Here is a 12,477-nt window from a genome sequence, read left to right as displayed (position 1 = left end):
GTACAGTGTTATCTATTCTAAAGAGGTTTGAGCTCTGGTCCCATCTCACAGACCCATATTCTTCTCTACAGATCTTTCGTCAGAGATGTCAAAGGTTTCAAAGCCTAGGGCCTCAAAGCCTGGCCGGAAGAGAGGTGGTAGGACACGAAAAGGCCCCAAGAGGCCCCAACAGCCTAATCCTCCATCAGCCCCTCTGGTTCCTGGTCTCTTAGATCAATCCAACCCTCTGTCCACCCCCATGCCTAAGAAACGAGGTCGAAAGTCCAAGGCAGAGCTGCTGCTGCTGAAATTGTCAAAAGACCTAAATCAGCCAGAGTCTCCATCTCCAAAAAGGCCCCCTGAGGACTTTGAGACCCCATCTGGGGAACGACCCCGCCGAAGAGCTGCCCAAGTGTAAGGATTGTGGGGCACAGCTTGGTGGAAGGGGGTTGGGTGAACGGATCAGGGTGGGGCAGATGTTGGAGAGGTGAGAAGACTATGATGATGAGGTATTAGGTAAGGAGGGGTGGTGTCTGGATTCTGGGGACATGACCAGTCCTTTAGGCTCTTACCACAACACCATTAATGGTATGTATTGCTAACTTGAAGAGTTTCTTTCTGTACTTTGTCTTATGCCATTTTTCACTAACTTTACCTAGCTCTTTATTGCTGTTTTACTGCCCAGTATATGTTATCAATATATATGTGCTGTTCTATTCTTTATCTTGCCCTCTCTGTTCTTTGACTGTGGTAGAATGAAACGTGCGTTGAACTTGGAGTCAGAAGACCTGGGTTCAGATTCCACATTTATTACTTGAATCATCTCGGCCAAGTCACATAATTTAGATTTCTGTTTTTTTCATCTTCTAAGGGGGAAGGAGAAATTAATAGAGTTAATTGGTTCATCACGGGGTTATTGGGAGGATCCATTGAGATAAAAATAAACCGTGTCTGGAAAAGTGGGTTCTCAGTTACATGTGAGAATGGCTCTGACTCTGCCCTATCCCACAGGGCACTCCTGTATCTTCAGGAACTGGCTGAAGAGCTCTCAACAGCCATGCCTGCTCCTGTGTCCTGTCCTGAGGCCCCCAAAGTGAGCAGCCCCACCAAACCGAAGAAGATCCGGCAGCCAGCATCCTGTCCAGGTGGAGAAGAGGTGGATGGTGCTCCACGGGATGAAGACTTTGTTCTCCAGGTTGAGGCTGAAGATGTGGAAGAAAGTGAGGCCCCAAGTGAGAGCTCATCTGAACTCGAGCCTGCAGTTCCCCGAGGCACCCCGCGAGGATCTACTTCGGGGGTAACTTCAATGGACAAGAAAGCGAATGGGGACATAGTAGGATTTTTAGGGGACCAGCAAGTTATTGAGAAAGGAAAGATAGCTTTCACCTTGTAACTATAATAGACTAAACAAGTTAAAGAAAAAAGGGTCAATTTCAAAAACAGTTGGCATATTAGGGACAGTGCAGAAGAAGGGGTGTGGTAAGCAAGATTATTCATTCACACGTTGAGTATTCTCTGTTCAGAAACAAACATAAATAAGACAGTGTCCTGCCTCACAAATTCTGAATGCAATCAGCACCACTCCAGGAGTGAAGAAAATGATTTAGAGGAAGGGTAATTAACTGCTTAAGCTTCACAGAGGAATGACGGTTGAATTGGGTCTTGAAGGATAAGTAGAAACTTGCCACAAAGGATGGTTTTCCAAGAAATTGATTATGGCTGGAGCATAGAGCCTGGAGTAAAATTGTAGGGGAGATCAAACTAGAGAAGATGAAAGTACGTAGACTGGTAGGAACCAACAAATTTATTTTTGTTTATTATATATATTTTTTGTGATAAAATGTATATAACATAAAATTTACCATTTTAACCATTTAAAAATACACAGTTCAGTCTGGGCACAGTGGCTCATGCCTGTAATCCCAGCATTTTGGGAGGCTGAGGCGGGTGGATCACCTGAGGTCAGGAGTTTGAGGCCATCCTGACCAATATGGTGAAACCCCATCTCTACTAAAATTACAAAAATTAGCCGGATGTGGTGGCGCACACCCGTAGTCCCAGCTACTTGGGAGACTGAGACAGAAGAATTGCTTGAACCCAGGAGGCGGAGGTGGCAGTGAGCCGAGATCTTGCCCCTGTACTCAAGCCTGGGCAAGAGAGTGAGACTCCATCTCAAAAACAACAGCAACAACAACCAAAAAAAACAGGCCGGGCACAGTGGCTCACGCCTGTAATCCTAGCACTTTGGGAGGCTGAGGTGGGTGGATCACCTGAGGTCAGGAGTTCAAGACCAGCCTGGCCATCATGATGAAACCCTATCTTTTTTTTTTTTTTTTTTTTTTTGAGACGGAGTTTCACTCTTGTTACCCAGGCGGAGTGCAATGGCGCGATCTCGGCTCATCGCAACCTCCGCCTCTTGGGTTCAGGCAATTCTCCTGCCTCAGCCTCCTGAGTAGCTGGGATTACAGGCACACACCACCATGCCCAGCTAATTTTTTGTATTTTTAGTAGAGACGGGGTTTCACCATGTTGACCAGGATGGTCTCAATCTCTTGACCTCGTGATCCACCCGCCTCGGCCTCCCAAAGTGCTGGGATTACAGGCTTGAGCCACCGCGCCCGGCCGAAACCCTATCTTTATAAAACAAAACAAACCAAACACAATTCTGTTGTACAGAAACTGTACAACGAACATTTTTAAGTAGAAAAATAACATCAGTTAGGAAAATAGGTCAAACTATAGTTGACAGAAGACCGTTTCAATTATCCAGGTAAGAGATAGTGAGGTCCTGAATGAAGCAGTGAAGGAAGAGAAAAGCAGGGAGGGAGAAGATTCAAGAGATATGTAAGAGGCCAGGCATGGTAGCCCACACCTGTAATCCTAGCAGGCCATGGTGGGTGGATCACTTGAGGCCAGGAGTTTAACCAGCTTGGCCAACATAGTGAAACCCTGTCTCTACTGGAAATAAAATAATTAGCTGGGCGTGATGGCATGCAACTGTAGTCCCATCTACTTGGGAGACTGAGGCAGGAGAATTGCTTGAACCTAGGAGGCAGAGGTTGCAAGTGAGCTGAGATCATGCCATTGCACTTCAGCCAGACTCTGTCTTTAAAAAAAAAGAAAGAGATGGAAGAGAATTTTTTATTTCTGTAATTCTTTTGTTTCTGTGTTCTCTCACAGAATGGAATATATAAGAGAATTAACTTGGGAATTGAAGGGAGGGAGGAAGTTGAATAGCAGTTTCCAGCTTAGATGGTGGCATCATGCACTGAACCTGGGAACATGGAGAGAGAGAGATATGGGAAGGGTAAAGGTGGGGAGGGGAGAAGATGAGTTCACTTTGTTTTTTTTGTTTTTGTTTTTGTTTTGGAACAGTCTTACTCTGTCACCTGGGCTGGAGTGCAATGGCTTGATCTCGGCTCACTGCAACCTCCGCCTCCCAGTTTCAAGCGATTCTCCTGCCTCAGCCCCCCGAGTAGCTGGGGTTACAGTTGTGTGCCATTGTGCCCACCTAACGTTTGTATTTTTGGTAGAGACGGGGTCTGCCATGTTGGCCAGGATGGTCTTGAATTCTTGACTTCAGGTGATTCATCATCCTCAGCCTCCCAAAGTACTGACATTACAGGCTGAATTCACTTTTTTCCCCCCCATTTCATTGATAAAAATTTATCACAGTTTGGCACCTGGAATAATAACAGGAATAAAAAGTAATTTCAAAAAGAGAAGATTTCTTGAGCAAAATAGATGATTCACATCTTCAAGTCCTTTTTGAAATCAGTTAATTAATATTGTTTTCTCATTTCCATCTAAATGACCGCGGCAATACAGTTTTTAGTTACTCAACATTTTTAAGCCTATAACTGCTAGGCTATGCATAGCCCTATGTCCTAATCAGGCATTCATTGCTCCCAGCTATCTCCATCTACTTGTATCAGCCTCCTCTTTCCTCCCAATCTCAAGGTTACAATTAAAAACTAGTAAATGCTAAAAGAACTTTTAGAGTGGCAAGGTGTGGCCCACCCAAAGTCAGTCCAAGAGCAGTTTTCAGCCCTGCCTCACCTGGGTCTAGTTCAGCTGGCAGATGAGTTGATTGATGCGTTCACCCTGATAGCCAGGTGTGTCCATCTCCTTGAGGAAGCTCACTGCATTTTTGGTAGCATGGTGGGCCGCTGAGAAGTAGAAAGGGCGCAAGAACCGTGAGATCTCATCTGGAAATGCTTCCCTGGGAAGGCAGTTTCATGAATGAGGTCTTCCAAGCAAATGACACCAAACTGCCCCAGGTGCCCCTCAGTCACAGTGTTGTCTGTCAGAGGGATGGTCTTATTCTTGACCTTGGCTTGTCCACGTTTCAAAATGAGTTCCTGGACAGACTTCAGGTTTGGAGATCCCTAGGTCACAAAAGGTTCCACTCTACGCAGCATTTTTAGGTTCGAGGGGGTGACTTTTACAAAGACACACTAAAAATTTTCTTTAGGCAAAGTCTTGCAGTGGTTCTCTGCAGAAGTAAACTCATGCCATCAGTCCTTTCAATGGGTATGACAAAGGCCAAGGAATGTTTATCTGGCAATTCCAAGACATGAGGCTTCACTTCTAGTCACTTTGTCACATATCTGCCGCCAGGAATCATGTAGGAATGATTGCAGTCGCTTAAACCTATGTCCTTTTCCTTTCCTCTGTTCCTTCTTAGCCAAAGGTGCCTGCTTTGCCTGAGTAGCTCTGAGGGCTTGATAAGCCTTCCTCTTTTTCAGATTTTCTGGAACCAAAGGGATTTTTCTTTGCTCTTGCTCTGCCATCTTTCCAGCGTAGCAGCTACTCAACATGTCACTTTCTGACATGTTGAGTTTGAGGTGCCCATGGGCCATGGGCCATTCTGCTGGAGATGGCTGGTCATCAGTTGCATATATGAGACCAGTGCCTTACTTGCCTCATGTGCAGCATTTAAGGGAGAACAGAAACCCTCAGTAATTGAGATAAATGCTATTTTGTTGCAACATTTAAAAAATCAACATCAGGCCAGGCGCGGTGGCTCATGCCTGAAATCCCAGCACTTTGGAGGCTGAGGTAGGGATCACAAGGTCCGGAGTTTGAGACCAGCCTGGCCAATATGGTGAAACCCCATCTCTACTAAAAATACAAAATTTGCCAGGCATGGTGGCAGGCACCTGTAGTCCCAGCTACTCAGGAGGTTGAGGAGAATCGCTTGAACTGAGAAGGCGGAGGTTGAAGTAAGGACAAGAACTTTACTGATTTTTTTTTTTTTTAACTGATTACTGTTTTTTTTCCATTTGCCTCATGCTCTAATATGGCTTGCCACAAACACTGTCTAGAACTTGTAGAGATATTGAGACTGAGTTAGGTTTACATTATGAAGCTGTAAACTTGATAATCAGGCATAGAGATGGTAGTCAAGCTGGATTCGTTGGTATGCGTCTATAGTTCCAGCTTCTCAGGAGGCTGAGGCAGGAGGATTGCTTGAGCCGAGGAGTTCAAGACCAGTCTGGGCCATGGTGAAACCCTGTCTCTACGAAAAATAGAAAACAATTAGCTATGTGTGTTGGGGTGTGCCTGTAGTCCCAACTACTTGGGAGGCAGAGGTGGGAGGATTGCTTGAGCCCAGGAGGCAGAGGCTGCAGTGAGCCAAGATCGTGCCACTGCACTCCAGCTTGGGCGACAGAGTAAGACACTGTCTCAAAACAAAAAAAGCCCAAACAGACAAACAAAAAGGTAGTATTCAAAGCCCCATGAGACATGGGATGAGATTACCAGGAATGAGTGAGTGAGAGAGAGAGAGAGAGAGAGAGTGAGAGAGAGTGTGTGTGTGTGTGTGTGTGTGTGTGTGTGTGTGTGGGGTGTGTGTGTGTGTGTGTGTGTGTGTGTGTGTGTGTGTGTGTAGAGGGGCGAGAAGAAGACAGGAACTCGGGAATACCATCATCAATTTGACCTGTCAAGAAGGAAGAACCTGTGAAGGAATATTAGGAAAGAGGAGTAAGGGGGAGTATTCCATAGGGCAGGAGTTTCAAGAGGCATAGGGAATCCTCTGAATCAAATGCCATGGAGATGTTGAGGAAGCTGAACAGAAAATAGGTAACAGATTTTGCGTTTTCGATGGAGGGAGTAGAGCAGAAGGTGAAGAAGTCATTATAATGTTGAAACACAAATCTTTTAAGATGCTGATAGGGTCATGATTGGAGGGGGAAGTATTGCCAAAGAAGATAAAAGCTGGGAAACAGCTGTCTCTGGGACTTTCTCCAGCCTGTAGAATTCTCTCCCTTATATTTTCTTCAATTTGATCCTCAGAAGCAGAAGCCACACTGCCGGGGAATGGCTCCCAATGGCTTACCAAATCACATCATGGCTCCTGTTTGGAAGTGCCTCCATCTCACCAAGGACTTGTGAGACTTGGGGACTGGGAACCTAGGGGGTGGGGATAAAGGGGTGGTAGAAGAGGGCAAGTACGGTATCAAAGTGGGGCCGTGGGGGAGAGAAGCACTCATGGGTGGAATACCGTAATGACAATCATTACTAAAAGGCACTGCTCCCGAGGCAGGAGCTCTAGAAATCTTTGATTAAAGTGAAATAAAATAAAAAGCTCCGTTTCTCAGCTCCAGTAGCCACATTTTAGGTGCCCAAGAGCTAACTGCAGCTAGCAGCTGGCATATTGGGCAGCACAGATAATAGATCATTTCCATCCCCACAGAAAGTTTTATTGGACTATGCTGCTCTAGAATCCCTCTCCTTCATTAATGCTTCTTCTGTTTCTCCAGCCGAGAGCAGAAGCATTCATACTGGGAGTTTGCTGAATGGATTCCTTTAGCCTGGAAGTGGCATTTGTTATCTGAGCTGTAAGTTGAAGCAACATCTCTGAAGCCTAGGAAGGGTGACACCACTGGAGATGAAAGGGTGACAGAGGACTCTGGATCTATAATGGAAATCCTGGGATGGGTGAAACCCTTCCAAATTTAGATTGTTCCCTTTGCCTTCTTCCAGTGAAGCTGCTCCATACCTGCCCCAGGAGGAAAAGTCTCCATTGTTTTCTGTACAACGTGAAGGGCTACCTGAAGATGGCACCCTCTACCGAATAAACAGGTGAAGATTGCACATCTGCCCTTTTTTCTGATTCTAGGAACCAGAAACAGGAAAAATGAGTGTTGAAAGAGATGACAGATAAATCCTCTCCTTTCCCTGATGCTTGTTCAGTTGGTCCAATGACTAGGAGTCCTGGCTAGAGCCGGTCAGCCCTCTCTAATTTGTAGTGTTCATCGCTGCTGGCAGGCTGAGGGAAGCTAAAGAGATTTAGGGGCCAAAGCAGTTCACAAGGTTACATCTACTCAGAGAGAGCTAGACAGACTAGCCTTAGAGAAAATACTATAGTATTACAGAATGAACAGCTCTGCAGATGAGCTGGAGATAGACAGACTTTGGAGGCTGGTCGTGGTGGCCCACACCTGTAATCCCAGCACTTTGGGAAGCCAGAGAGGGAGGATTACTTAAGCCGAGGAGTTTGAGATCTCCATCTCTACAAAAAATTAAAAAATTAGTGGGGTATGGTGGCATGTGCCCGCAGTCCCAGCTGTTCCAAAGGTGGGATGACTGCTGTAGCCTGGGAGGTCAAGGCTGCAGTGAACTGTTGACCATACCACTACACTCCATCCTGGGTGACCGTGAGACCCTGTCTCAAATAATGTAAGACAGACTTTGGGAAGGAAAGGAGGAAGATACAAGTGGTAGCCAAGGACTCTTCTCACTTGTATACGGTTCTTGCTTGAGCCAGTTCATACTGGCTCTGGGTGGAGCTCCCATTCAGCCCTCATTACCTTTTATTAACTCCTTTCTTCATCCCATGTTTGATTTTTCTCTAGATTTAGTTCGATCACAGCACATCCAGAGCGCTGGGATGTGTCCTTCTTCACGGGGGGACCGCTCTGGGCTCTGGATTGGTGCCCAGTGCCAGAGGGGGCAGGAGCCTCGCAATATGTGGCTCTTTTCTCCAGCCCTGACATGAATGAGACACACCCACTGAGCCAGCTTCATTCGGGTCCTGGGCTGCTCCAGCTCTGGGGCCTTGGGACCTTGCAGCAAGAAAGCTGGTGAGGTGGGGTTGGACACTGCCATGGGAGGGTGGTTGAGGAGAGCAGGATGGGGTCTGGACAGGATAGGGGGAAGGGCTTGGATTGGGCTGAGACAAGGGGAGCTTACCTCTGGCAGCCCTAGGCCCCTTCTTCCTACCTACCATCCCCACATGCTCTCTCTCTCCAGTCCTGGCAACAGGGCCCATTTTGTCTATGGGATTGCTTGTGACAACGGCTGCATCTGGGACCTCAAGTTCTGCCCTAGTGGAGCATGGGAACTTCCAGGCACCCCTCGGAAGGTACTTCCCAGTCAACTATGGGATGGCCCTAGGACTCAAAGCCAGGACAAACAGGCCCTGGGAATTCTTAGAGTTGAAGGAAGGAAGGCTGGAGTGTGGTGGATGGAGTTTTTCCAGCAACTCCATACACTATTTTCAGGGCCTAGAACCTCAGAGGTTTTCTGTGAGTCAACTGAAGGCAGCAAGCCTCAGCACATCTTTCACCCTCTAGGCTCCTCTCCTGCCCCGGTTGGGTCTCTTGGCTCTGGCCTGCTCAGACGGGAAAGTACTGCTATTCAGTCTACCCCATCCAGAGGCTCTGTTGGCTCAGCAACCCCCAGGTGAGTAGCACAGCAAGGAGAACAGGGCTGCTGTAGTGGTGGCCAGAGCATAGCAGGGCCTGTATATCTCCCTGGAAACATCTCTGGGCCAGTCTCTCTAGCACAAAGCCTTACTTAGCCACACACAGACCCTGCATTATGACTCATACTTGTTCTCGAGCCGTCTGTCTTTCGTAGTCTTACATTTCCTTTTATCTCTCCCATCTTCCCTCTTCTGTGCTCTCAGGATTTTCTCCCTCTTGCTGCCACAGGTAACTGGCTGCTGAGGGCTCAGACTGATGGATAGGGCCCATCTCCCCGGCCATACTCTTGTTCCCCCAATCCTGTCCTTAGTATTTCCTGCCTCACCACCACACAAACACAGTCCCTTGTGAAGAGAGGGATAGAATTGAGAGCTGAAGATGAGCAAGAGGAGCAAGGAGTCAGGAAAAGGCAGCTTCTATATGTTGAATTTATTTGTTTTTCATTAGTACTGAGTGTTTAAAGAAGAGTGCACCCAAGCTGGAGCCCTGGGAAGTCCCATATTTGGTGGTGTGGTGGAGGAGTGGGTTGAGGAGTTAATAGGAGGTCAGAAAGTGAAGACAATAAATATAGACAATTCTTTCAGGAAGTTTGGCTGTGGGGCTGGGCATGGCTGCTCATGCCTATAATTCCAGCACTTTGCAAGGCCTAGGTAGAAAGATTGCTTGAGCCTAGGAGTTCAAGACCAGCTAGGGCAATATAATGAGATCGTCTCTACAAAAAATTTTTAAAAGTAGCCAAGCATGAGGCCAGGCGTGGTGGCTCATGCCTGTAATCCCAGCACTTTGGGAAGCTGAGGCGGGCAGATCACCTGAGGTTGGGAGTTCGAGACCAGCCTGACCAACATGGAGGACACTCCGTCTCTACTAAAAAATACAAAATTAGCTGAGTGTCTTTTCAGGCTCCTATAATCCCAGCTACTTGGGAGGCTGAGACAGGAGAATTGCTTGATCCTGGGAGGCAGAGGTTGTGGTGAGCCAAGATCATGCCATTGTACTTCAGCCTGGGCAACAAGAATGAAACTCTATCTCAAAAAAAAAGTAGCCAAGCATGGTGGTGCCTGGCGTTGTGCATTGTGTCACTGCACTCCAGCCTGGGCGGCCTAGCAAGACCCTGTCTCAAAAAAGAAAAAGAAAAGAAAAATTTGGCTGTGAAGGGGAACCAATAATTGAGGGTGGCGGATTGATTGAGTGTGGTCAGTAAAGGAAGATTTTGTCCATTTATTTGGATAGGAGACAGCAGGGCATGTTCACATGGCAATATGTGAGTGACCTAGACTAGGGAGGAAGCAAGTGGATGACACAGGAGAAAGGGGGATAACAGAATGAGCAGTGTTCTGGAAAAGGTGCTGGAGGTTAGGAAGAGAGTAGAGTGAAGGGATTGCTATTCTGATAGGAAGAGGGATACTACCAGGTGTGACAGAAGGAAGGAAGATGGGAGCAGATAGAGGTAGGTTCATAAATTTGGTGATGGAAAGATAAGGACTTTCTCAACAGAGCATAAGGGAAGGTCATTATTCAAAGGATTGGTTGCTGATTTAAAAGCAATGCCTGTGTCCACAAAGGAGGTCTACGGAGGGGAAAAAAAAAAAGCAAAGCCTGGCTAGGCATGGTGGCTCACACTTATGATCCCAGCACTTTGGGAGGCTGAGGCAGGAGGATTGCCTGAGCCTATGAATTGGAGGCTGCAGTGATCCATGATTGTGCCACTGCACTCCAGCCTGGGTGACAGAGTAAGACATGCTGAGTCCTTGGGATCTATAGGAAAAAAGTTACTGATCTTTTTTTCTTCACAGATGCAGTGAAGCCTGCCATATATAAGGTGAGTGAGGAACCTGCTACCTTAGCTGAGGCTCTATCTTCTTAGAGCCTCACCTTGCTGATTACGCAGTGAGTCTCCTTATACTTCTGAAAAATATCTTCATCCTGCTGGATTAAACATTAATTTGAGCTTTCATTCCAAACAGTGTAGGTATCCCTAACCCTAGTCCCATCTCTTCTTTCCCTGCAGGTACAATGTGTTGCAACCCTGCAGGTGGGGTCTATGCAAGCTACAGACCCCTCTGAGTGTGGTCAGTGCCTTAGCCTGGCCTGGATGCCTACCAGGCCTCACCAACACCTGGCTGCTGGATACTATAATGGTAAAAAAACAAAAACAAAACATAAGGAACTATTGCTCTTTAAATTTTTTATATATGCTTTTTTTTTGTATTGTTTATTTTGTGGTTCAGTACTGGACATATAGTTAGAAATACTCAAGCAATGTCAAAAAAAAATGCAAAGAAAATAAGTCACTAAACTATTTCTACTCAGAAAAAAATTAAGAGTAGATAGATGCTGGGCCAGGTGCGGTGGCTCACACCTGTAGCACTTTGGGAAGCTGAGGTGGGCAGATCACTTGAGGTCAGGAGTTCAAAACCGGCCTGGCCAACATGGTGAAACCCTGTCTCTACCAAAAAATACAAAAATTAGCTCGGTGTGGTATGCACACACCTGTAGCCCCAGCTACTTGGGAGGCTGAGGCATGAGGACCCAGGAAACAGAGGTTGCAGTGAGCCAAGATTACACCACTGCACTCCAGCCTGGGGAAAAGAGTGAGATCCTGTCTCAAAAAAAAAGAAAGAATAGATGCTGGCCAGGTGTGGTGGCTGATGCCTATAATCCCAGTACTTTGGGTGGCCAAGGTGGGAGGGAATTGCTTGAGGCTGGCAGTTCAAAACCAGCTGGACAACCTAGTTGAGACCTCATTAAAAATAATAAATTTTTTTTTCTTTTTTTTCCACTATATTGTTTCCAGCTTAGAATTTTTTTTTTTTTTAAAAGTGAAGATGAACTTCATTTCATGCAGTTCTTTATGTATGTATAAAGATAAAAAGATCAGAGAAAAGAAAGAGTTTTATAAAAAGGAGATTGGCCAGGCATGGTGGCTCCCACCTGTAATCCCAGCACTTTGGGAGGCTGAGACAGGAGGATCACTTGAGCCCAGGAGTTCGAGCATACTGTGTAAGGTTTTTTTTTTTTTTTTTTTTTTTTTTTTGAGACAGAGTCTCGCTCTGTCACCAGGTACCAGGCTGGAGTGCAGTGGCACAATCTCGGCTCACTGCAACCTCCACCTCCCGGGTTCAAGCCTGCCTCAGCCTCCTGAGTAGCTGGGACTACAGGCATGCACCACCATGCCCAACTAATTTTTGTATTTTTAGTAGAGATGAGGCTTCACCATGTTGGCGAGGATGGTCTCAATCTTTTGACCTCATGATCCGCCCGCCTTGGTCTCCCAAAGTGCTGGGATTATAGGCGTGAGCCACCACACCCGGCATGTGTAAGGTTTACTAAAATTGTGTTAAATTTAATTTTATCTTAATTTTATAGAAGAAAAAGACACTAAAGTCAAACTGAAATACTGGCTACGTCCCTGATGAATGTTCCTTCACTATAACAGACACTAGTTCCTCAAAGATACTTTTAGAAGAATTAAAAAAAAAAAAAGACTATAAATTATAAATAACATTAAGTAGTTGGAGTTATTAGGTTTTGTTTTGTTTTGTTTTAAGATAGGGTCTTACTCTCACCCAGGCTAGAGTGCATTGACAAGAGCTTGGCTTACTGCAGCCTGGACTTCTGTGCTCAAACAATCCTCCATTCTCAGCCTCTGGAGTAGTTGAGACTACAGGCACGAGCCACCATACCTGGTTGATTTTTTGTAGAGACAGAGTTTCACCATGTTGCCCAGGCTGGTCTTGAACTCCTGAGCTAAAAGTGATCTGCCCGCCTCAGCCTCCTAAGTGCTGGG

At 46.2% G+C, this 12,477-nt stretch overlaps 1 protein-coding gene and 1 pseudogene across 3 annotated transcripts in view; one reads left to right on the top strand and one right to left on the bottom strand.

Annotated features, from left to right (window-relative positions):
* The window catches only part of GTF3C2 (general transcription factor IIIC subunit 2), a 35,564-nt gene that overhangs the window by 15,769 nt on the left and 7,318 nt on the right, over window positions 1-12,477 (top strand). For all 3 annotated transcript variants that reach the window (XM_032301320.1, XM_032301319.1, XM_032301321.1), the window contains 10 exons: window positions 72-393; window positions 991-1,276; window positions 6,277-6,371; window positions 6,744-6,821; window positions 6,967-7,065; window positions 7,839-8,066; window positions 8,236-8,347; window positions 8,559-8,667; window positions 10,484-10,509; window positions 10,699-10,828. In XM_032301320.1, coding sequence (XP_032157211.1) covers window positions 72-393; window positions 991-1,276; window positions 6,277-6,371; window positions 6,744-6,821; window positions 6,967-7,065; window positions 7,839-8,066; window positions 8,236-8,347; window positions 8,559-8,667; window positions 10,484-10,509; window positions 10,699-10,828 — 1,485 coding nt within the window. The remainder of the gene's footprint in view (window positions 1-71; window positions 394-990; window positions 1,277-6,276; window positions 6,372-6,743; window positions 6,822-6,966; window positions 7,066-7,838; window positions 8,067-8,235; window positions 8,348-8,558; window positions 8,668-10,483; window positions 10,510-10,698; window positions 10,829-12,477) is intronic.
* On the bottom strand, window positions 4,045-4,772 carry LOC116566782 (annotated as a pseudogene).

Source organism: Sapajus apella, unplaced genomic scaffold, assembly GCF_009761245.1.
Source record: "Sapajus apella isolate SASKATOON/1434 unplaced genomic scaffold, GSC_monkey_1.0 scaffold44, whole genome shotgun sequence".
NCBI classification, from domain to species: Eukaryota; Metazoa; Chordata; class Mammalia; order Primates; family Cebidae; genus Sapajus; species Sapajus apella.
The sequence above is the reverse complement of the archived record's forward strand: the minus strand, read 5'-3'. Positions and strand labels throughout refer to the sequence as shown.